At 45.2% G+C, this 24,585-nt stretch overlaps 1 protein-coding gene across 1 annotated transcript in view; it reads right to left on the bottom strand.

The window, feature by feature from the left end:
• Metap1d (methionyl aminopeptidase type 1D, mitochondrial) overlaps positions 1-23,477 on the bottom strand; it is a 69,982-nt gene extending 46,505 nt beyond the window's left edge. The window contains exon 1 of the mRNA XM_059260685.1: positions 23,388-23,477. Within this exon, the coding sequence (XP_059116668.1) occupies positions 23,388-23,427 (40 nt within the window). The 5' untranslated portion in view covers positions 23,428-23,477. The remainder of the gene's footprint in view (positions 1-23,387) is intronic.
• Between the last annotated feature and the right edge of the window lie 1,108 nt (positions 23,478-24,585).

Below are 24,585 nucleotides of genomic sequence, written 5' to 3'. Positions count from 1 at the left end.
ATTAAACTATGATATGAAATAAAAAAGCATTTCTACTTTCTGTAGCAAAAAAAAAAAAAAAAAATAGATCTAAGGAGTCAGCTAAGTCTCCAGAGAGACAACTGTAAGTGTTTTAAAAGCTTAATTTAGAAAAAAACCAAAAATCTGTGATGAGAGGGAGAGGTTCATGAACTACCTGGAAACAGTAGTGTATCTATTCTTAAGGAAAGAATAGGTTTCCAACTCAGTACCAGAGTGCTTGCCTGGCACACACAAAAAACTTTGGGTCTAATTCCCAGGACCACCCCCCCCCCACCAAAAAAAAAAAAAAAAAAAAAAGAAAGAAAGAAAGAAAGAAAGAAAAGAAAGAAAAAAATCTTGCTTAAAAACTTTTAGTTGGGCCTTGGTGGCACACGCCTTTAATCCCAGCACTCAGGAGATAGAGGCAGGTGGATCTCTGTGAGTTCCAAACCAGCCTGGTCTACAGAGTGAGTCCAGAACAATCAGAGCTACACAGAGAAACCCTGTCTCAACAAACAAACAAACAAATTTTTGCTGCACACAGTGCTGCACGCCCATAATCTCAGAAGACTGCTGCACACAGTGCTGCACGCCCATAATCTCAGAAGACTGCTGCACACAGTGCTGCACGCCCATAATCTCAGAAGACTGCTGCACACAGTGCTGCACGCCCATAATCTCAGAAGACTGCTGCACACAGTGCTGCACGCCCATAATCTCAGAAGACTGCTGCACACAGTGCTGCACGCCCATAATCTCAGAAGACTGCTGCACACAGTGCTGCACGCCCATAATCTCAGAAGACTGCTGCACACAGTGCTGCACGCCCATAATCTCAGAAGACTGCTGCAAGGCTGATGTCAGCCTAAGCAACACAGAGTGACAGGCTACGGAGTGACCCTGTCACAAGACAGACAAGCAAAACTGGAAAAGAGAACAGAGTTCCGCAGTGCTCGCTAGAAGTAATAGCGACGGGAAGGGAGGAAGAGCGGAAGGCATGTCCGGATAGAGCTGCAGGACAGTAACATGGTGTATTCAGTACAAAAATCCCAGCTCCGACCTGACAGCATCCGGGGAAGCAGCGAACACAGGAGGGAGAAAGGAGGTGATGGAGTGGGAATCAAGTCGGGAAAATCGACACCCAAACATCCATACAACAAATGATCTGGTTTCTTCAATAAACAAATCGCAGAGAATATAAAGAGGGGGGAGAGACCCTAAAGACAGAGCCAATCAAATTCAATGTGTGCCTGTGTTTGCTCTTTGATTCTAGCAACTCTTCTATTAAAAACAGACAATCGCCAGGCGGTGGTGGCGCACGCCTTTAATCCCAGCACTCGGGAGGCAGAGCCAGGCAGATCTCTGTGAGTTCGAGGCCAGCCTGGGCTACCAAGTGAGTCCCAGGAAAGGCGCAAAGCTACACAGAGAAACCCTGTCTCGAAAAACCAAAAAAAACCAAAAAAAACAGACAATCAAGGAAATCTAGACAGTGACATAATGGACACCAAGAATATTCTCAAAGTCTGTAAGGTTTAGCAATGGTATTCGTGTGAATAAATATTACATAATACACACACATATTATGTGTGGTGCATGTGCTTGTATGTTCACATGTATATGGACTCACACTTCTATGGGTGTGTGTATGCACATATGTGCACATAAAGACTCAAGGTTGATGTTGGATGTCTTCCTCAATTGCTCTCCACTTTATTTTTTTAAGATTTACTTTTATTTTTATGTATGTGTATGTGCACATGCATGCAGGTGCTTGTAGAGGCCAGGAGAGGGCAGCAGATCCTCTGGAGCTGGAATTACAGGTGTATGTCAGCCACCTCATGTCAGTTCTGGGAGCTGAATTCTGGTTCTTTACAAGTAACAGGTGCTCTTAACTTCTGAGCCATAGTTCCAGCCCCTACTTTACTGAGGCAGGGTCTCTCACTGAACCTGGAGCTTGCCAATTTCTACCAGACTAGCTAGTTGGCTTGGTGTGGGGATCCCAAATCTCTGCCCCTGAGTCCAGAGATTACAGATGGCCACAATGTCCGTCTGGCTTTTGTGTGAGTTCTGGGATCCACACTCCAGACCTCACCCTTGAGCCATGAGTATTCACTGAGCCATTTTCCCAGTCCCTACAACAGTAATATACATAAATATATTATATCATATCATATCATATTATAATATATTATAGTATATTATATTATTATATTATATTATATATACATACATATACATATATATATATACACACATACATATATATGTTTTTCAAGATAGGGTTTCTCTGTATATCCCTGGCTGTCCTGGAACTCACTCTGCAGACCAGGCTGGCCTCGAACTCACAGAGATCCACCTGCCTCTGCCTCCCGGGTGCTGGGATTAAAGGTGTGTCTTACCACACTCAGCTATAGTGTATATTTTAAAGTACTTATATTCTAATATACTAGAGATGCCTACTAAAATATTTACAGATATAATGAAACACCTAACACTGCATACACACAACATTTATGGAGAAGGGGTACAGGGAATGGATATGTGTATAGATAGTGGAGCATACATTGGTTTGTGGAATTTCATTATACTATACTGTCTAATGTATCTTTAGATTTTTCCATAGCAAAAAGCCAAAGGTGTGTGTGTGTGTGTGTGTGTGTGTGTGTGTGTCTGTCTGTCTGTCTGTCTGTCAAATTACTCTATTATCCCTTAAAGCACATTCATATCGGCCACTTCTAGTTCCAGCTACTTGGGAAGTTAGGACAAGAGGAGCCATGAGTTTGAAGCCAGCTTGGTCAACATAGAAAGACCCTGTTGAAAACAAAATAAAAATCAAACCTCTGAATCTATGCCATGCCCCTTAATCCCACAGATTTACAGGCCCTGCCCTAGACAAACAGATTCAGGAAGCCCTGTTTGGAACCTGAAAATTACTATTTTCATACATAAAACTTCTTAAACAATAGTCTTATATAAATTAAACTCTGGGAACCATGGGTGGGACATTTTGCATCAGGTTTGATTCCTCACCTTCCAAGTGAGAAAAATCAAAGATCAGGGATAAATTAACTGGTCAGAGTTCAGCCCCAGAAAGGAGTGTGTGTTCAGCCTCTCAGACCTTGACTTTCATACTGTTCACTCACCAGCTCAGGGGCACAGCCTCACTTATAAATACATGATCATTAGCTTTCAAAAGTCTGCTTCAAATTCCCCCAGAACCAAACTTACCCTTTGAATGCACCAAGATTAACACACACACACACACACACACACACACACACACACACACACACACACACGTATAAGGGTTTGTGGGTCCAATGTATCTGAAAATGAACAGTATTGGTGTAAGAGATAGCTTGGCATTCTGATAAAAGTGGAGGTGTTTGTGGCCAAATCTCTGGGTCTGGCAGAAAACTGAGAGCCATTTTTCATTTGATAGGACCTTAGTACAAAAATACGGCAGGGAGTCACCTGCTTGCCACTGGTGAAGATCCGTATCAGGAGCCACCTCCCTTTGCCATGGTGAGGGTCTGGAGGACTTTTTTCTGACCACAGAGGTCACGGCTGGGCTTTACGGCTTTGGTTTCTCATAGCTCCTCCTAACTGTAAAGGTGTCCCTGGCATCCTCAATTGGTAACGGGCTCAGCAGGTAACGAGAGACTGTGAGGTGGGTGCCTTTTCTGGCTGCATTCATATTCCTTCCCTTTTTGGTATTAACCCAAGTGTTCTTAATTTGAATTAAGGGTGATTACAGTGGAGATACACAGGTCCTTAGTGAGCACAGCCAAGTGCTATGGATGGAATGCGGGCTTTATGTACACTGGGCGGGTGCTCTGCCACAACTTTAACCCCGGCATTTCAGTTCAGAAAATGTCAAACACACGCAGACTGGGAGAATTTTACAGTGAACATTCATTTCCTGGGCTCTATTACATTTCACTATACTTGACCTTTAGGGTATTTCTAAACATCCCACCATCTACCCATCAACCCATCTTTTCAGTTGTTCTATCCTTCAACTCCTGACCCTCCTGCCTCCCAAGAGCTGGGATTGCAGGTGTAGCCACACAAACACACCCAGCTTTTCCTTTTCTTTCAAAATGCATTTTATAGTAACAGGAAAGACCAAGAGCAGCTTGGCATGCTTCTGCACTCACATCCTGAACCGTAAGCCTTCAACATGCATTTACAGATAAGTACTGGGAGGTGGGAGGTATATTTGTCACAGCACATGCACGTACAAATCCTCAGTGCACCATGTGGTGAGTTCTGACAGATGCCCAAACTCCTACAAAGATACAAGCCAATGTTGCAGGATGCGCTGTTGCATCCCAGCAGACCCCACCTGCCACAGTACCCACAGCAGTGGTGATCTGCCACATTAATGGGTGAGGACAGGGCCTAGAACGATGGTAACACTTCCCCAGTGAAATGGCTTAGACTGCAGAGAGGCTCATTCTTTTTCTCACGACCCGAAAACCAAACTCCAGGCCCTGAGCAGTTACTTTAATGCTTTCCCTACTTGACTGTGTACCAGATTTTCATTTCAAAACTTCTAAGTTAAACTGAAATGAAATTCAGAACTTCTGACTGGTTCCAAGCAAGTAGATATTTTTTCCATAACTCTTTATCAAGACGAAACCTACAAGAATAGCTAGTATAGAGGAAAATAATCATGAATACATTTAAAAGGGACTAAAAATAATTCACATAGGAAATGCAATTATGTTTAATTACATTGGCTGGTAATATTCACCCTGCAATCTTAGAAACAAGTGTTTGAACTATACTCGATGCAAGAAAAAGCCCCAGTCGATCACACAGCTAAAAAGCATACATTTGCTTAATCTCCGAATTTTCCTGACTCCAAATGTAACACAATCCAGGTTTCAAAAATTAATGAGGGGGCTGGAGAGATGGCTCAGAGGTTAAGAGCACCGACTGCTCTTCAAGAGGTCCTGAGTTCAATTCCCAGCATCCACGTGGTGGCTCACAACCATCTGTAATGAGATCTGGCACCTTCTTCTGTATACATAATAAATAAATCTTTAAAAAAAAATTAATGACTATTATTTCTTAGGCATGCAAGCAAAGCAGGAAGATTATCCGGGATATTCTCAGGCTATCTGAAAACTACCAACAAACGCCATCTTTTCTCCTATTTGTTCAACAACTGCTGTCACTCTTTTTGTAAGCCGCAATCAGAAGATGTCAAACAAATTCTGCCTTTGCTGTGCGCACTGATAGATGCCTCTGCTTGTTTTTATTAAAAACAAAACAAAACAAAAATGTTCCCTCCAGTCATTACCAACCCTGGCGAAGTGGGGGCACTGCTGGGATGCTCGGCAGCCTCTGGGCAAACAGAGATGCTGGGAGAAAAACCACAGAGCAAATGGGAATGCCGGAACACATTTTTCTTTGGCTCCCTTGGGGATCCTGTGACTCGGAATCTTGGATTCCCTTAAAGGGAAAAGCAGGAGTGTGCATGGGGGCAGGGTGGGATCATGTTTATCAGTCACAACAGTTCATCTGGGCCGGGGTCCAGGTAGTCTGCATGTCTAAATTTGATGAAATATAGGCGCCACCAGGTAACAGTAGTGGTCACGGAGCTTGCCAGAAACCTGTAACTCAAAACTAAAAAATGAAATGAAAAGACTACTTAGGCAGGCAATTTCTTTCTTCGGGATGCAATAATTGCAAACTACAAAGTGGAAAGAACAGACAATGCTTTGTGTGTTTTCAGGGTTTCTTCTTAATGTAACACAACATCTGGGCCAGAAAAATATACACAAATATTTTCCAACTTGCATTTCAATATGGAACTGGGATGTGTCAGCCGGCCTGACCTCCCTCCCTCCCTCCTTTCCCCCACCACATTCTGGACAGTTCGGCCTGTGGCGGAGGGGAGGCCGGGGAGGTCTTGGCTGTATCCGGAGGGCAGGTACATGGGGCAATGGTGAAGGAGCAACAGCCTGACCCTGTCCTGTCAATAAACCTTAACCCCTACCCTCGGGGCCCCGAGCTGCCTCTTCCCTGTCTAGCTTCTGCTATAATTGCTCTAAAAATGACTCTTCATTTAAAAGTACCTTTGTGTAAATACCCCACAGGAACTGACAGTCATCAGAATTAGCACTCAGTTCAAGTTTTTAAGAAGTACAAGAAAAGTCTTTCATTATGGTGGGACTCGGAAAAAAAAAAAAAAACGATTTCAACTGCTGTGCAAAACAATACTCATAGCTCTTTGGCTTTCTCTGCAGGTGACATCAATTTTGACTTTTAAGATTGTTTACAATGAAACATTAAATCTTTTGATTAAGTTATTTGAGAGTAAAGATGGAGAAGTGATTCCACCCCCCACCCCGGAACCAAACTGCTTTTCTTCCAAGCACCCCACAGACGTGAAGTCTCATGTCTCACTCCATTCCATGAGGCGCCGCTAAAAATTCTAATAGGGACTCATGTCCTTCTTCCCTACACATGAAAAGGCAAACAAACAAAAAGTTCAGACAGAGAGCTGAGATAAGTTCTAGAGTAAAAGTTTATGTCGCTGATGCTTGAGACAGACTCTCATGTAACCCAGGCTACACCGAAGATTTTCAGTGTAGCTAAAGAGGACCATGAACGTCTGATTCTCTTGCCTCCATCTCCCAAGTACCCCAATTACAGGCATGCACCCCCACGCCTGGTTTGTGTGGTGTTGAAGGACTGCACCCAGAGTTTTGTGCAATGCTAGGCCGACACTCTACCAACCAGGCTACATCTCCAAGCCCCTGCTGCTGTTAATTTATAAAACTTCTATTTGCTATTATTTGTGTATATGTGTATGTATGGTACATGTGTGTGGATGTGGGCAAGCATGAACCATGGTCCGTATGTGAGGTCAGAGGACAACTTCCAGGGGTCAGCTCTCTCCTTCCACCAAGGGTGGTGGGGATCGAACTCAGGTTGTCAGGCCTGTGGGGCGTGCACTTCGACCCTCTGAGCCATCTTGCCCGCCCTGTTGTTTTTAAGTAACAGATCAATTCAGTCTTGCAGACAAGAACAAAATGTATTTTCATCGTTTGTGGCTTCGTATGTGTGTGTACATAAATTTATATCAACATAATTTTTTGACTCCCTGGAAGCAATTCTCAGAGCCACTAAATTATTACTTTCCTACTGACAAAACAGGAGAGCCATTTGTTGTCAATTTTACAAAAGGCAACCAGACCTCAACTCTGCAAATCTCAAGTTCACTTCTGATTGAGTATGGGTTAATTTCTGCCATTTGAAATGACTTATTTAAACAGCTCAAATGCAATAATTCTCTCTGGTGATTTTTGTTGTTATTGCTGGGGTACTGGGGTCTGCGCATGCTGCAAGCACCCCAGCACTGCGGAGTCCCCAGTGCTCTTGACTCATTTTTTTTTTTTAGAAGAGGGTCTCACTAAATTGCTCATCCTAGTCTTGAACTCACGCTGTAGCCCAGGCAGGACTTGAACTTGTGGTTCTCCCACTTCAGCCAGGAACAGGGATTACAGTCCTCTACCACAAAGCCTAGTGTGCTGGCTAGGTCTATGTCAACTCGACATAAGCTAGGGACACATCTGGGAAGAGAGAATCTTAACTGGGAAAATGTCCGTAAGTTTGGCCTATAGGCAAGTCTGTGGTAGATTTTCTTGCTGGTGATTGACGTGGGTAGGCCCAGCCATTGTGGTTCCACCCCTGAGCAGGTGGTCCTGGGTGCTATAAGCAAGCAGGCTGAGCCAGGTGGTAGTGGTGCATGCCTTTAATCCCAGTACTAGGGAAGCAGAGGCGGGTGGAACTCTGTGAGTTCAAGGCCAGCCTGGTCTGCAAAGTGAGTTCCAGGATAGCCAGGGCTACACAGAGAAACCCTGTCTGGGGGCTGGGGGGTGGGGTGGGGTGGGGCAGAGAGAAAGCAGGCTGAGCAAGTCATGAGGATCGAGCCAGTAAGCAGCACCCACCCCTGGTCCCTGTGTCGGTTCCTGCCCTCTAGGTTCCTGCCCTGACTTCCTTGGATGAAACACTGTAAGCTGTAAGATGAAAAAAAACCCTTTCCTTCCCAAGTTGCTTTTGGTCATGGTGTTTTATCACAGCAACAGTAAAGTAACTAAGACACCTAGCTCTCTGGTAATGCATTACTAAATACTGACAAAGCAAAAGCAAGCCTCCTTTGCTAGTCTATTTTCTCCATAGTACACTGGGGTTTGGAAGTGTCACTCATATGCCCGTGTGTTAAAGGCATGCATGGTCTTCAGCCTGCGGTGCTACTGGGAAGTAGCAGACCCTCTAAGAAGTGGGGGCCTTGTGGAAAGATGGTTGGTTATTGTGAGTGTGTGCTTACATGGGATACTGGGACCTTCAGTAGTTTGAATGAGAACAGCCCTCATAGGCTATGGATATATTGAAATGTTTAGGAGATATGGCCTTGTTGGAGGTGTGTCACTGGAAGTGAGCTCTGAGTTTCAAAAGCCCATGCCATTCCCAGTTAGTACTCTCTCTCTTTCTCCCTCTCTCCCTCCCCTTCTCCCTTTCCCCCTCTCTGCCCAGTGGTTGCTGTCTCAACATGGAGGCTCTCAGCTACTGCTCTAGCACCGTGCCTGCCTGTCTGCCACCATGCTTGCCGCCATGATTGTAGCTAGAGTTTTGTTGCCACAGTCAGGGCAAATCTCTCTCACCTGCCAGTCCCACAGCCACTCAAACCTGACCAAGTAAACACAGAGACTTATATTGGTTACAAACTGTATGGCCGTGGCAGGCTTCTTGCTAACTGTTCTTACAGTTTAAATTAATTCATTTCCATAAATCTATACCTTGCCACATGGCTCACGGCTTACCAGGATCTTCACATGCAGCTTGTCATGGTGGCGGCTGGCAGTGTCTCTCTGACTCAGCCTTCCACTTCCCAGCTTTATTCTCCTCCTTGTCCCGCCTACACTTCCTGCCTAGCCAATGGCCAATCAGTGTTTTAATTATTGACTAATTAGCAACACATTTGCCATACAGAACATCCCACAGCACCATGATGGTCATGGACTAAGCCTGAAGAGCTCTTGTGCTTTCTCACTTAAAACCTGACCTTTGCCCCCGGGGCCCTCAGTGTCTATGTATGTTCTCACCATTTTAGGACTTTGACATATTGTTCCTCTAACTTCAATAATCTTGTTCTTCACTACCATTAACCTTTAGGTCTTCTACACTGTCACCTCCTCTGATCCTTTAAGACCTCAGTAGATGGCCTATCTCTGGGACCCGCATTCACTGTGAGTGCCTGGCCCTTAACACAGGTGCTACCATTGTCCGCCATCTTCCTACTCTGACCTTCCACTAGGTTGCCAGCTCCCTGGGGACAAGGAATGTGACTATTTTATCACTGCATATCATGTCTGAGAAATCAGGAATCTCTTACAAATAAAATGACCTGGTATGAAGTAGATTAAAGGGGAAGATGAGTAAAGGTGGACTAAATGTGGTCCTCCATGGATAACAGATGTCAGGGACTAACTATCGTGCCCACGATTTAACAGGAAAAGGACTTGCAGTTGCCATCACATTAGAAGTGTTGGACATCTGTCACTGGGTTCAGGAAAAAGACTGCAAATTAGATCAAGGTTACCGCACAAAAGGAATGATAAAACCGCAGTAAAATGAAAGAAGGTAGAATATACCTAGGAACAGTCTTTCTGCCCAAGATGTAGCAAAACTCATTTCAGAGGTCAAAAAAGATGGCGAGTCACACACGTATCCACTTTTACTGTTAACTGACTTATTTACTTACATAACTTCATGGTGCTAGTGTTTGAACCCAGGGACAAACCAGGCAAGAGCTCTACCACGGAGCCCCAGCCCCAGCCCCGCCTCACTTACAGATTACAGCAGAAGCCCACACGATCGGAAGACAGGAGAGGACACAAGAGGTTGAAGAAAAGCTCATGATGGGTGGGGAAGGCTTGGAGAACCAAGGAAACGGAACGGAGTCTATGCAGTGCAGCGAGGTGGGAATTCTCAGGAACCAACTGTGGCACCAGAATTCCAGACAAGAGAAAGCCAAGTTAAAATGACAAGTGGACGGAAGTGTTTAAAACACAGAAGTCCCCAGATCTCATAAGACACAAGGTGAGACCACTAGACCACTACCCCTTGACCATTTTGTTTGTTTGTTTGTTTGCTTCTTTTTCAAGACAGGGTTTCTCTGTGTAGCCCTGGCTGTCCCGAAACTCACTCTGTAGACTAGGCTGGCCTCAAACTCACAGAGATCTACCTCCCTCTGCCTCCCAAGAGCTGGGATTAAAGGTGTGCATCACTGCCCAAACCCTCTGACTATTCTGATCAAAGACTAGGGAATGAGTCTCAGAAGGTGAGACAGTTGGACATGGGGCACAGTGCTGAGGAGGAGGGGGTTGGGTGACATACTCTCTCAGGCCCCTCTTTGACAGTTTTCTAACTATACATTCCTAGAGATGGAATTAAATAACGGTGCTAAGGCTGGGTTTGCACCACAGGGAGAATGTGTGTCTATCACATCTGAGGCTTAGTTCCTTCCCCAGCACTTCAAAAACAATACCTTTAATATTTTTAATTTTATTCATTTGGATATTTTGTCTGAATGAGTTTACGTACCACATGCATGCAGAGCCCATGGTGGCCAGTAAAAGGCATTAGATCACCTAGAACTGGAGTTACAATTGTAAGCCACCGGGTGGGTGCTGGGAATCGAACATGGATCCTCTGGAAGAGCAGCCAGTGCTCTTAATCACTGAGCCATGTCTTCAGCTCACAATACCCTAATTTTTAAAAGCAAGTGGCAAGCACCTACAGTCATCAAAGGCAAGACTTCCCAACTTCATGGCTGGGGCATGCCATATTTAAAATATTCAACATGGGACTGAGGATGTAGCTTGCTTGGGAGAGTGCTTGCCTGGCATACATAAGGCCCTGGGTTCAATTCCCCTATCACACAAAACAGTGAACCTAACCAGCAAATAGGAATCATTTAGGGCATCCTAAAATCATCCCAATATAATGTAATATAATACTTTGTGTGAACCAATTCGTGGTTCGTCTGTATTCTTATTTTTCGCTGAGCTAAGGACTGACCCTGTGGCATCGTGTATACTAGATAGGCACTTTACTACTGAGCTACACTCTCATCCTTGTAAATGTATTTGCTGTAAACATATTTACAACTCAGAAAATCAGGCACCACAGCCATGTCTCCCTCCGTGGTCAGACTCTGAGGCTGAGTGGTCGCGTCCTCATCCACAGTTTTCCTTCTCACACATGTGGCCTCTTTCACAGGCAAATATGTGTCTTCTGCTCCTCATATCAGAGGGGACCTGCCATGCATGCCACGCATTAGCTCCTTCCCCTCTTCACCCACTCCTTCCCACTCTCATCCTGGGTCTCAGAACGGCCTCCTCACCCTCCAGTTCTGACATGTTAATTCTTTGTCTCTGACTAATGGGGCCCTTTCTGCCTGCCTCCTGGTGCTTTCCTCTCAGACTTCTGAGATGCGTCTCCTCTCCTTTCACATTCTCTAACTCCTGGCCTGGCTCCTAATTTGAACTGTTGCTTAGGAAATCTGGTAAGGTGGCCGAGGAGACAATTGGGGCAGATGCATAAATGCAGGCCATGCGGAGACCAGGTGGCCAACCCAGGGTTCCCAGGCCTCTGTGGCAGGAGGGGGTGGGCCTGAACTAAAGGATGGGGCCAGCCAAGCCTCCGCCAGAAGCCCAGTCCTGCTGATCAACAGCCGGAGTGCCTACACAGGGCTGGCCTGGATTGGCTCTGAGAGTCGCCAGTTGGACATCCTGACCTAGACAATAATTAGGTCACGTTCAAGGTCTGCTGCACAGAACAAGAAAGACAGTTTCAAAGGAGGCTAAATCTCACCCTTACAGATTTGACTCCTAAATTTTCTGGATTTACAGACACGGTAAGAATTGAAAGGCAGATCCGACCAGGTGCTGGACACTGTGACACACAGAACCTTCCAATGAATGTTCTTTTATGTGCTTTTGGAAATGACCCAGGTGCTTGGTGAACGCAGGGGAACCTAGTAGGTATGCTTGATGAGAATCCACACTGGGAAGGAATTGAAGATCAAGGTCAGGAGTGATTAATATACACACAGGAAGTCATCAACATTGAGGCAATATGAATCTCATTAAATCTTCAATAGCTTCCTATTGCCTGAAGGAACGGAGTGGTATTCTAATGATTAAAGCAATAACATTAAAGTAGAAAACAGCATTAGAAAATTAATCTGGCCCTTACAAAAGAAGCTACCATCAAGCACTAACCACTAAGCCCTCCTCCTAGGGCTCTCCTTAGCTGTGACTCTTCGTTAACATGCCACTTCTCCCTCGTTAACTTCGTTAACCCTTCTCCCTAGTTGGAAGGAAGCCTTGGCCAAAGCTAACTGGTGATGGGGGCACTTGAGGCCCTCCTCCTCTTCCTCTTCTTCTAACCTAGTTAACAGATCATCCCCCACGGTGAGGCCGTCCCACGGCGGTTCCTGGCTGTCTGCCCCCCACCCCACCCCCGGTGTTCACTGGCCCACGAAGCTTTCTCCTGCTGTGGTCCTCACTGCTTTTCTGACTGCAGTGCCCCGCACTGCCCTCTATAATCCCTCCAACAGCTGCTCTGCAGAGCACGGAGCAGGGGAACCCACAGAGGACGGCGGAGTTGTTTCTTGATGCAGCGATTCTCGGACAGGTCGGTACCGCACAGCCGGCCTGCAGTGAGTCTGCCCAGGGGCCCTTTCACCGCTCACTTAGTTCTGTTGGATCTTACAGGAAAACCATAACCTTGCTACAGACAGGCTGTGTGAGGCCCCAACGGCGGAGATCGCGGGCTGAACTGAGAAAAACTGAGTTTGTTACATAGATTCTGCATGTGAGAAAACATTAGCCTAACGGAACACTTCAGTGACTGATCAACTTTCGTGTATGCAGGAGAAACTTTTTTTTTGAGACAAGGGTCTCTCTACATAGTCCTGGCTGTTCTGGAACCCACTATGTAGACCAGGCTGGCCTCAACTCCAAACTCACCGAGATTTACCAGCCTCTGACTTTGCCTCCCAAGTGCTGGGATTAGACCAACACGACTATTCCCAGCTCTGTAGGAGAAATCTTTATAGACCACAGTCTCTATCACTAGTTTCCACAAGGACAGAAAGCAATTTTAGAAAAGACTCCTGAAGTGTAGCATTTGAACTGAAATACCCCCTCCTAAGGAAGGAGGGCCTAAGACTGAGGAGGCTCTCAAAGCTGCCGATCCCAGGCCCCCCAGAGGACACACAGTGAGCCATTGCTGGGGAAAGGGGACTCTTCCGGAGCTGCCCGACTGCCAGGCAGGATGCTCCAGCTTTTGAGATTGACACCATGATGGGCCACTGGGGATGCTTGAGTCACTGGGGCTCCTGAGGATAACCCCAATAAGCCCACTGGCTGACCAAGCTGGACTTGGCTGGGCTTAGAATAGAAGTTTGTTCTTATCTTCCCCCAGGAGGGAAGAAAAGAAATCACAGGACACAGTGTGGGGGGAAACCACTTTGGAAATACTTCCTCTTAGGCACTGGGATGGCTCAGTGGGTACAGGAGCCCACCAAGTCTGCTGGCCTGAATTCAGTCCCTGGGACCGACGACGACAACAACAACATGGAAGAAGGAAAGAACAGACTTCTGCACTGTCCCCTGACCTCCACACGTGCTCTGTGGTGCACATGCCCATACACATGCACACACACGCCCCAGATGATCTAATGCCCTCTTTTGGCCTCCCTGGGCACTGAATACATGTGGTACACAGATATACAGACAAGCAAAACACCCATACACATAACTAATTAATTAATGCGAGGGCTGGAAAGAGAGCTCAGTAGCAAACTTGTGTTTGCTGCACAAGTGTGGGGATGTGAGTTCGGTTCCCAGCACCCATATCAAAAGCTGGGCACAGTGTTATGTTTGTAGCGCTCGCACTGGAGATGCAGAGATGGGCAGATGGCTAGAGCATACTAGCTACTCACCCTAGCCAAACTGCTGAGCTCCAAGTTCAGTGAGAGACCCTGTCTCAAAAACTAAAGTGAAGAGCAACTGAGGACAGCCAGCATCAACCTCTGACCTCCACGCATGTACACACAAGTGTATGTGGCCACACATGCAGATGCACACACGTGAACACACACACACACACACACTCACAGAAAGAGAGCCAGTGCTGGTGGTGCATACCTGTAATCTAGCTCTCAGGACACTGAGGCAAGAGATTCACAAGTTCAAGACCAGCCTGGGCTCAACAGTGAGAGCCTGTCTCAAAAACCAAAACAAAACTTATGTCCATAAAAATCATATACACAAATGTCCTAAGCATCATTTTTCATCATTGCTAAAAAGCAGAAACAACACAAATGTCCATCAGCAGGCAAAGGGATATACAAAACATAATCTCTCTATATATATATTCTAATAAACATATACTACATACAGAAATGATGTATAATTCAGGAATATAAAGGAATAGTTCTGGCAAATGCCTGAAAACATCGTGCTAAGTGTGAGAGGCCAATCACACAAGACTACATATTACATAATTCCATGTACAGGAAATGTCCACAGACTAGGGATGTACTCAGCTGGTAAAGTGCTTTCCTAGCATCCACGAAGCCCTGGATTGGATCCCTAGCATCACATAAAGTGGGCATGTGACTCACATTTGTGATCCCAGGCTTCGGGAGGTAGGCACAGGAAGATTAGAAATTCTAGGTCATCTTTAGCTACATACTGAGTCTGGGGCCAGCCAGGGCCACATGAGAGCCTACAAGGCAGAAACAGAAGGCAAGCGGCTGTGAGTACTGTGGGGGACAGGCAGACCAAGGACTGACTGCTATGAAAAGATTCTTCCTGAGGTCATGAATACATAACTGATCCTGGCGATGGCTGTACAATTTGGTGAGTATATTTAGAAGCACGGCATTATACTCTCTAAATATGTGGATGGTGATGGTTGTCAATTTATCTCTAGAAAATTCTGTTTTTAACAAAAGGGAGTCTCCCTCCATCTCTTGACACACAAACAAACAAGTGCAAAACACCGTTCTCTACAATGATATATCCATCCTAAGTCTCTTTTCTTTCTAAAACTTTGCGCCACATCTCTGTCTACCTCTTAGTGGGCAAATTCATTCACTTTTACTAGCTACCCCAACTTCCTCCCGAGAATCTCTTCTGGACTCGGCTCTCCATATCCGTCAATCCCTCCTGGCTGCTCTGGAGGACCCTCTCCCAGGCCTTTTCAGGGACCCTCCAGCCCTGCTCTCCCCTCTCCTTTCGCATCCATCCCCCGTTACTACACACATTACTCTGATTCTGCACTGTTGTCTAACGGACCACAAAGGCCTTCCCCCATACACTCAAGAGTCCTTGAACAGTAGACTAAAATGGAGACACCCTCTCATTTCCCTGTCTCAGTGGTCACCGACGTCAAGCTGATGACACCTGAGTCGGACATCGGTTGCCCAGGACTGGATCCTGACCTGCCTTCATCTCCTATGAATCCCTTACACAAACCCTCTATCCTAAACATTGTCCTGAATGTTTCTGTGTCCTGGAGGTGTGTCTCCACCACCCTGCCTTAACGCCTCTGGAATGCCCTTCTCCCCACACTGCTGACTGTCTTAATCGTCCTTCAGGACCTCGTTCAATTCTCAATTCCGTGAAGTACCAACTCCGGCTCCCAATTCTCTGCCTTCCTTCCCCTGCTCCAGGAGCACCATCACGGGATGTACTGTCAAACATGCTAGGAGGCTCGTTCCTCCAAACTCACAACTGCTTGGCAGAGTACAAAGTCACCCTAATGATGACACTCCAGGCCTTCCCTGCTACCTAGTTTTCTCCTCACGCCCCTGTTCTCTGGCCTTGCTGGGAATTCTCATCTTTGAACACTTTTTTTTTTTTTTCAAGACAGGGTCTAGCTATGTAGCTCTGGCTGTTCTGGAACTTACTGTGTAGACCAGGCTGGCCTCAAACTCATAGATCCACCTGCCTCTGCCTTCCAGGACTGGTGTAAAAGGCATATACCACTATGCCTGGCTTGAATCCTATTTTTTTTTCTTCTTCAAACTAACAGTTTCTTCCGCTTCCAGGTTATTCAATCTAATAATAAAAGACACAGCTTTAAACATAACAGAGTTTTTGTTCTTACGCAGCAGCTAGCCTTGGCTAACTCTGGAATTCCTCATCCTCTTGCCAAACTCCGGCCTCTTCTTTCCTGTTCTTTCTATAATGCCCATCTGGAAAACTCCCACTCAGTCCAGCTCTCTACCTCATCCCTGCCCATCATTCCACAGACACTTAGCCTGGCTGGCCTTAAACGCACAGAGATCTTCCTGCCTCTGGAGTCCTGGGATTAACGGTGGTCAGCACCACACCCAGCCCTTCTACCTCAGGTACTTACACATACAAGGTGATACACATTTGGAGAAAATCACACAGTATCAACAGGTAGGCCACTAAGATTACTGTCATGTCAGTGAGTATCAATTCTGTTGGGCAATCCTCCTCCTTACTGGTTGCCAGTTTCTTACACTATTTCCCAATTCCCCACCTCGTTTCATCTGTAATCTCTAAAACAATGAAAAGAAATGAATGTAAATCAATGAAGACAAGGGGCTTCCTCAGTTTTCCATGTTATCTACCCCATCTACCGTTTCCTGAACTCCTCAGAGACAGGAGTCTGACTGTCTTCCCTCTGCCTCATAGGCATGCCTCAGCTCGGCTCGGCTCGGCTCACACTCACGTCCGACCCAGGCGGTCCTCAACCCCCACCCCAATCTCTGCGTTGGCCACTCCCTAGCTCTTCCTCAACCTGCCCGGCATGTTAATCCCACAGCTCTTCCAGGGGTTTAGACAAGAAGCTCTCTTTAGACAAGTCTCTCCTCCCGCCCTGACAAAGCCTTCTTTGTGCTGGCAGCCACAGACCCAGGCTAGCGGGCACAGTGACGCTCACTCTCCAGTCTCCACCAAATGGTCCACCGTGCCAGTTACTGCGTCTGCGCATCCTGAGTGACATGTCTGAGTCCCTCAAGGACTGAGAACTTGGGAGGATAAGAACCACATATTTCAAGTTCAGGACACTGTTGCTGGCATCGCCACTACCTAGGCTCCTTTTGTGTTTCTACAACATTTAGACCAAACCTTTTCACTTTTCTCATTAACTTGTGCATTAATACTTTGTGGCTAGAGAATATAGCTCATAATTTGTTGTTGTTTTCAGAACTATTAAGGCTTCTATTGGCATGAGTTATCAAGTTTTATCCTATTTCATATGTATCTGGGATTTTTGGTTTTGGTTCTTCCTTTACACATATTTGTAAAAATAAAAATAAAGGTAATATTAAACCCAAAGCATCATTTAATTTTTAAATCAAACTTACTAATTATACATTCTGAACTTTAACAGCCTTATTGTATCTACTTGTCAACTTCTTAGTTCCCACTGTGACTGTGGTTTTTATCAGTTTTTCCTTTTGTTTCTAATAGTTCTTGCCTCGTGTATCTCAACACATTATTTGATTCATTATTAATAACTTTATTGTAGCATAATTAACTAGTCACTTTTCATTCACTCATTCAAAAAAAATCTTCACTGAATTTTACATGTCAGACATCATTCTAGGTGCTTGACGTACGTCAGAGAACAAAAGAAACACAAATCCTTGTAGCTCTTACATTCTGCTGGAGACGGGCACCAGGCGAGCAGCCTGACAAGGAACTACTGTGCTGTGCAGGGCCTGCTCGGGCTCTGCAAGGATCTGGCTTTTACTTTGAGGGTTTTAAGCAGAAGAATGACATGATCTAATTTGCATTTTTATAAGATCAGTCAGTCTACTAATGTTCACAATAGAATACAGAGGGCAGGGATAGCGACAGAGAGACCAGGGCAACTGCATTAATCCAAGGAAGAAATGATGTTGGTTAAAATCAGGTGGTAATGGAAAGAGAGAGAAAATTTGTTTGGTTTCTGGGTATAAACTTTTATTTATTTATCATTTGTTTGTTTTTGTTGTTACTGTTTATTAGACAGGGTTTCTCTGTGTAACAGCCCTGGCTGTCCTGGAACTCATTTTCTAAACCAGGCTGCCCTAAAACTCACAGAGATTCACCTGCCTCTGCCTCCCTAGCACTGGCCTGGGTATATCTTAATGGTAGGTCCATCAAAATTTCTATTTATTTATTTATTTATAGGTCCATCAAAATTTCTATTTATTTATTTATTTATTTATTTATTTATTTTGGTTTCTCGAGACAGGGTTTCTCTGTGTAGCTCTGGCTGTCCTGGAACTCACTCTGTAGACCAGGCTGGCGTCAAACTCAGACATCCACCTGTCTCTGGCTCCTGGGATTAAAGGCGTGCGCCACCACTGCCTAACAAGATTTCTTAAATGTATTTCTTAATGGACTAAACACTGAAGCCAGGCGGATCTCTGTGAGTTCCAGGCCAGCCTGGTCTACAGAGAGAGATCCAGGACAGGCACCAAAAACTACACAGAGAAACCCTGTCTCGAAAAACCAAAATTAAATAAATAAATAAAAAATAAAAAGAATGTGATACATATATATGAAAAAATACATTTCTTATCTGACATGTTGACTTTGAGATGTCTATTAAGAGAAGATGTTCAGTAGGCAGGAGATGCAGCCCCTTACCGGTGTCGGTAAGCCCTGGGATCTACAGCTGAATGGACATTGTTTAGAGCCACAGGCTTAATGACATCTTTAAGGGGCGGCTGAGTCTAGACACGGTCTGCAAAGTACTTATGATCTGCTCAGTGTTAATACTGCTGCCTTGCTTTGCTTTTCACAATGGATTCTTCTCTGTGAACCAATTTTACCGTCTAGCTCAGCTCTGGAAACCTGGTAAAGGTGGGGTGTCAGCTGTGATACAAAGGACTGTGGTTTGTGATGAAAGCGACTATACTGCCTAGTTTTATGTCAACTTGACACATGCTACCTCATGGGGGGGCACTCAGCTGAAAAAATGCCCCCATTAGATCAGGCTACAAGCAAGCCTGTAGGGCAGTTTCTTAAGTAGTGATGGATGGGGGAGGGCCCAGCCCATTGTGGGTGGGGCACCCCTGGGCTGGTGGTCCTGGGTTCTATAAGAAAGCAGGCTGAGCAAACCATGGGGAGTAAGCCAGTAAGCAGCACCTCTCCATGGCCTCTGCATCAGCTCCTGCCTCCAGATTCCTGCCCTGTCTGAGTTCCTGTCCTGACTTCTTTTAATGATGAACAAAGCTTTGGTTACACAGGCCAAATAAACCCTAGTGAATTCTCCATTAGTCTAGAACACACAAGATCCTGTCTACAATCAAAACAAACCTTCTTCTATTTATGGCAGCATAACTGCTATAAGAATTCCTTGTTGTGTGATATTTTGAATGTGTTCTGACAAATAAAGCTTGCTTGGAGTCCGAGGGCGGAGTTAGCTACTAGCCAACCAAAATTAACCACAGAGGTTTTGGAAGACTGAGGACTGATAGGAGAGGAAGCAGTAAGGCAGGGTGGAAAGGGATCAGGAGAGGATTAGGAGAGGAAGTAGTAAGGTGGGACTGAAAGGGATCTGGCACTGTTTTGGAGGAAGGAACAGAGCAGGTAGGAAGGACTGGTGACTTCTCTGTTTCTCTGATCCCAATATCTGACTCCTACATTTTTATTGATAAAGAATAATTAGAGTAACGTTTCAGTTCTTTCTGTATTAAGCAACCAGGCTAGCACGGGGACCAACTGGTTGGTGGCACTACATATTGAGGTAATGCAGAGGACAGTAAGCCTTAAGAGAAAACAAATTAATCACACGCACCCCCAGATTTCTGCTCTGCAAAACCTTTCCAAACGTGGCATTGGGAAGAGAGGCCATGAACCATCTGACTGCTTAGCTAAGTCAAAGAATAAAGGTTTTGATTCAAACGCAGCAGGAAAAGAGGCATGCCACTCCACAAGGTCATCAAGACTAAGCTGCTGCTGACTGAGAGCGGAACCAATTCCAGAGTTTGCAATGTTGGTAGAAGTAGGAACCCCAGTTTAAGTCCAGAGCCAACATACTTCCCTGAGCAAACCTCACAAAGCCTCCCGAACCCCAACAGCATTCAACTGAGACCCCAGAAAGTCTATGACTTAGGAGCTAAGAATCACCCGTTAACAAGGTAAAAGTGGATAAATTCCATCTAGCTGGCTGCTTGTCTTTATAAATAAAGTTTTATTGGAACGTAGCTGTGCTCACTTGCACCTGGCAGGACTGAGAAATTGCAACAGATAGTATTGTCACAAAAGCCTAAGATACTATCTGGCCTTTACTGAATTCTACTCTGGAGTAAAACTCCTTGTATTTCCCCCTCGAATAAGGGCAAACTCCCCCAAAAATCTGTTCTAACAAAGAATAACATCAAGCCCGGCAGAACAAACTGCTGCCTAACACTCAACATAGCATAAAGAAAATCAATATAATCTCTAAAAGATATCCATTGTGGCCAGGCATGGTATAGCACACCTTTAATCCCAGCACTTGGGAGGTGGAGGCAGAGGCAGTTGGATCTCTGAGTTCAAGGCCAGTCTGATCTACATAGTGAATTCCAGGATAGTTAGGGCTGTTATACAGAGAAACCCTGTCTCAAAAAACCAAGAAGAAGAAGAAGAAAAAAAGATATCCATTGTGTGATATATACAATTAAATATTACATCAGGGGGCTGGAGAGATGGCTCAGTAGTTAAGAGCACTGACTGCTCTTCCAGAGGACCCAGGTTCAATTCCCAGCACCCACATGCCAGCTCACAACTGTCTGTAACTCCAGTTCCAGGGGATCTGATACTCATGGCAAAACACCAATGCATATAAAATAAAAATAAATAAATTTAAAAAAATAAATACTACATGAGATATGAAGCAGGGAAATGTAACGAAGAAGAAGAAGAAGAAGAAGAAGAAGAAGAAGAAGAAGAAGAAGAAGAAGAAGAAGAAGAAGAAGCAGCTAATAAAACAGACTGTGAGGTAGCCCAGATTTCAAGTGTTTAAAATAGCTGTTATGGGCTGGAGAGATGACTCAGTAGTTAAGAGCACGTACTGCTCTTGCAGAGGATCTTGCCAGGTGGGTTCCCATAATCCATATCTTGGGCTCACAACTGCCTATAACTCCAGTTCCAAGGGATCTGACTCCTCTGGCCTCCTCGGGTACCTGCACATATGTGGTACACATAAATTCATGCAGAACACACACATGCACATAAATAATAAATAAAAACTAAATTTTTTTTTAAGTTGTTATGTTTACTGGGTGTGGTGGCACATTCTTGTAATCTCAACTCTTTGGAGAGGACAGGAGGACCAGAAATTCAAGGCCATCCCACGTAAGACACTTGTTAGGACAGTTGTTATAAATGCATGTTCAAGTCCTTAAAGGATGGAGTTAACGAGTGAATGGCTGGGAAATCTGAACTGAGAAACAGAGGGGGAAATGCCCAGGACTGAGGTTCACACCTCTAATCTCAGCACACAGGAGGTAGAGGCAGGAGGATCAGGAGTTCAAGGACACTTCGGACTACAAGAGACTCTGTCTTAAAACAAATAGCTAAATGGCAATTCTAGAAATAAATACAATATATATGAGGGTGAGTGGGATTCTCAGTATTTTTTGTCTTTTTTCCCCTTTTGTGGTACTGGTGATGGAACCCCAAACCAGGGCCTCAAGGGTGTTAACCAAGAGTTTGACCACTGAGCTACACTCCCAGCCCCTAGGCTCATTTTTTAGAGATACACAGTGAAAAGGATCTACAAATGAAATGATATATACCTAGGGCATACCTTAAAATAATACAGTTTGGGGAAGGCAATGTGGCTGGGGGAAGAGGAGGAACGGGTCTCTAGGCGCACGGTATGTGTTTGAAATTTCTCATATTAAGAACATTCAAAGGCTAAAAAAGTATAATCTATTCTTCAAAGGACAAAGTTGTTGGGTTTTGTTTTGTTTTTGTTTTTTCTTTCTCTGTGTAGCTTTGGAGCCTGTCCTGGAACTCACTCTGTAGACCAGGCTGGCCTTGAACTTATAGAGATCCGCCTGCCTCTGCCTCCCAAGTGCTGGGATTAGAGGCATGCGCCGCCACCACCAGGCTAAGAATAAGTTGTTTTAAATGTAAAAGATCATTCAAGTGATGCTCTGTGTACACATAATGATTGACTCATCTTTGCCAAAGTCTCTAAGATATGTTAGATACTACATCTTCACAAATTTTGAATGCTTTGGTGAATAAAGGCATTTCATAAAAACTGAGTATTTTATTTCACAAAACTGTGAATGTGTGTCATTCTCTGTATGTATTACAAACTTAGATACACACATTCACACGAATATCTGAGTATCTGACTTCACAAACGGGGGTTGCTTTAAGTTAAACTGGACCAGTGAGACTGTTCAATGGGCAAAAGTGTTACTACCAAGCCGGATGACCTGAGTTCAATCTCTGGGACCCAGGTAATGGAAAGAGAAGTCCCCAAAGTTCTCCAACGGCTTTATTGCACACCTTGGCACCTGCTTGAGCACACACTTACACAATAAATAGACAAACAAATACATGTAATTTTAAGAGCAAGGAAATTTTCCTACAACTTGCTTTTTCCCAACAATATGTTTTGAGGATACATTCCATGTTAACTCAACCCTTTTTACATATCCTAAGATACGCATATACATACACAAAGATGTAGGTATCTGCTTTCACACAAGGTGACTGTGTTAAATTAATCTGAGTTGGCATACAGTAAGTGCTGGGTATTACCATGAAAATATTATCTCCTAAAACTGTTCCTATGTGCCTGGCACTTAAGTAGTCCCTCAAGTTGTTGGTGCTCCTTTTTCCTGTCCTTGAACCAATTTGGCGTTCTTTCCAGCAAAGAGTCAAAACCTATAATAATTCAACAATGATTCACGCGAACGCACCTGTTTGGAACGACTCGGGCATCATTAGTTCTCTTGAGTTATCATGCGAGTAATCACATTTTACAAGTTTCTCAAAAAGACATGCCAATACATTAGCTCTAAACCGAGTGTCCAGGCGCATTTCACAGTCGTCGCCGGCATATATGTCTGTAACACTAATCACACAAGTAAAATGGGGTGAGAAAACTTTAGGCAATGACCCGCAAATCTCAAGGACTAACCACTCAGGGACATGGTCCAGGAAAGGAGTGGACCAACGTGTGTCTGTGTTTCTGCAGCGTGCCAGTGTGTATCGCGTGCGTGGGTCTGACTGAAAGTACGCACGTGCGTACCAAGTCCACGCGCGGACGCATCTCTAGGCGCGCAGCCCCGGAGCGGTCGTGTTCCGATCGCTTACCTCCACGGACGAGCAGGTGGACGCCGATGGGCGCCGCCATGTTGGCTCCGGTCACGTGGCCAGGAGAGGCCCTCGCAGCTCCGCCCACTGGAGAAGCCGCGCTACCCAAGCCCCGAGGCGCCGATGCCGCCGGACCGGAGTGCGCGTGCGCGCGAGACTGGCTGCGGGAACCCGGGTTAACTAGTGGCTCTGGTGCCTCGACCAGCCGGTCCTTCTGCGGCCAGCTCGCTCTGGCCACGAGAGGCTGGCTCCCGCCGCAGCTCTTGCTCTGCGCCCTCGCACCCATCTAGGATGGAAGAAAACTGTCAGGTAAGTGTGGCCTCCAGTGTTTAGAGCATCAACATTTTGGTGCATGGAAACATGAAGTTGGGCTGGAAAAAAGAACACAATTCAGTGTGCAACAAAGCACTTTGCATCGTCTTCCATTCTCTCACAAATTATTTCACGGCAATTAGTTGAAAGGTAGAATTTGGCTCAAACTGATTAGCTGCCCCTTGCTATGTTTGAACCTAAATTACTCAGCAGAGACTCCAGAATAGAATAGCTAAGACACCCATGTGCTCCAGTGGGTATCCTCAGGGGATTTCTCTTTCCCCGATTACACTTCCTGCTTGGCAGTATTAACTGGTGTTGTTCCTTTAGACATTTAAAGGATGACCCTGTCAACATGTATAGCCCACAGCTGAACCCCATGGAAAGTCAAGTATGAGTTAAGCGAGGCTGCTGGTGTATCTTCGATGATACTGTTGCCCATTTTTATCACCTTCTGCCCTTGTTCTGATGTGGATTCCAGCCGGTCATGGACTATGTCTTGGTAGCCTCCAGTGCTCAGCACAGAACATGACACCTCGAGATGTGTATGGTGAAGGAGCCCAGACTGTGGGTGTAGCAGTTCCTGGACTTTGAATGCAGTCAAGATCAATAAGATTCTTTGTGAATGTGCTGATGTCTTCTAATTGATTTTTAAGACTCCATATGCTGAACCGGCATGGTGGTGCACACCTTTAATCCCAGCACTCAGGAGGCAGAGTCCAGAGGATCTCTGTGAGTTCAAGGGCAGCCTGGTCTATATAGTAAGTTCCAGGACATCCAGAGCTACATAATAGAGAGACCCTACGTCAAGACAAAACAAAACTACAAACAAACAAAAACAAAAAGCCAGAAAAGAATTCACAGCCTCAATGAAAAGTTAGACAGT

Source organism: Peromyscus eremicus, chromosome 4 (genome assembly GCF_949786415.1).
Source record: "Peromyscus eremicus chromosome 4, PerEre_H2_v1, whole genome shotgun sequence".
Lineage (NCBI taxonomy): Eukaryota > Metazoa > Chordata > Mammalia > Rodentia > Cricetidae > Peromyscus > Peromyscus eremicus.
Note: the sequence above shows the minus strand (reverse complement) of the source record. Positions and strands in the feature narration are given on the sequence as shown.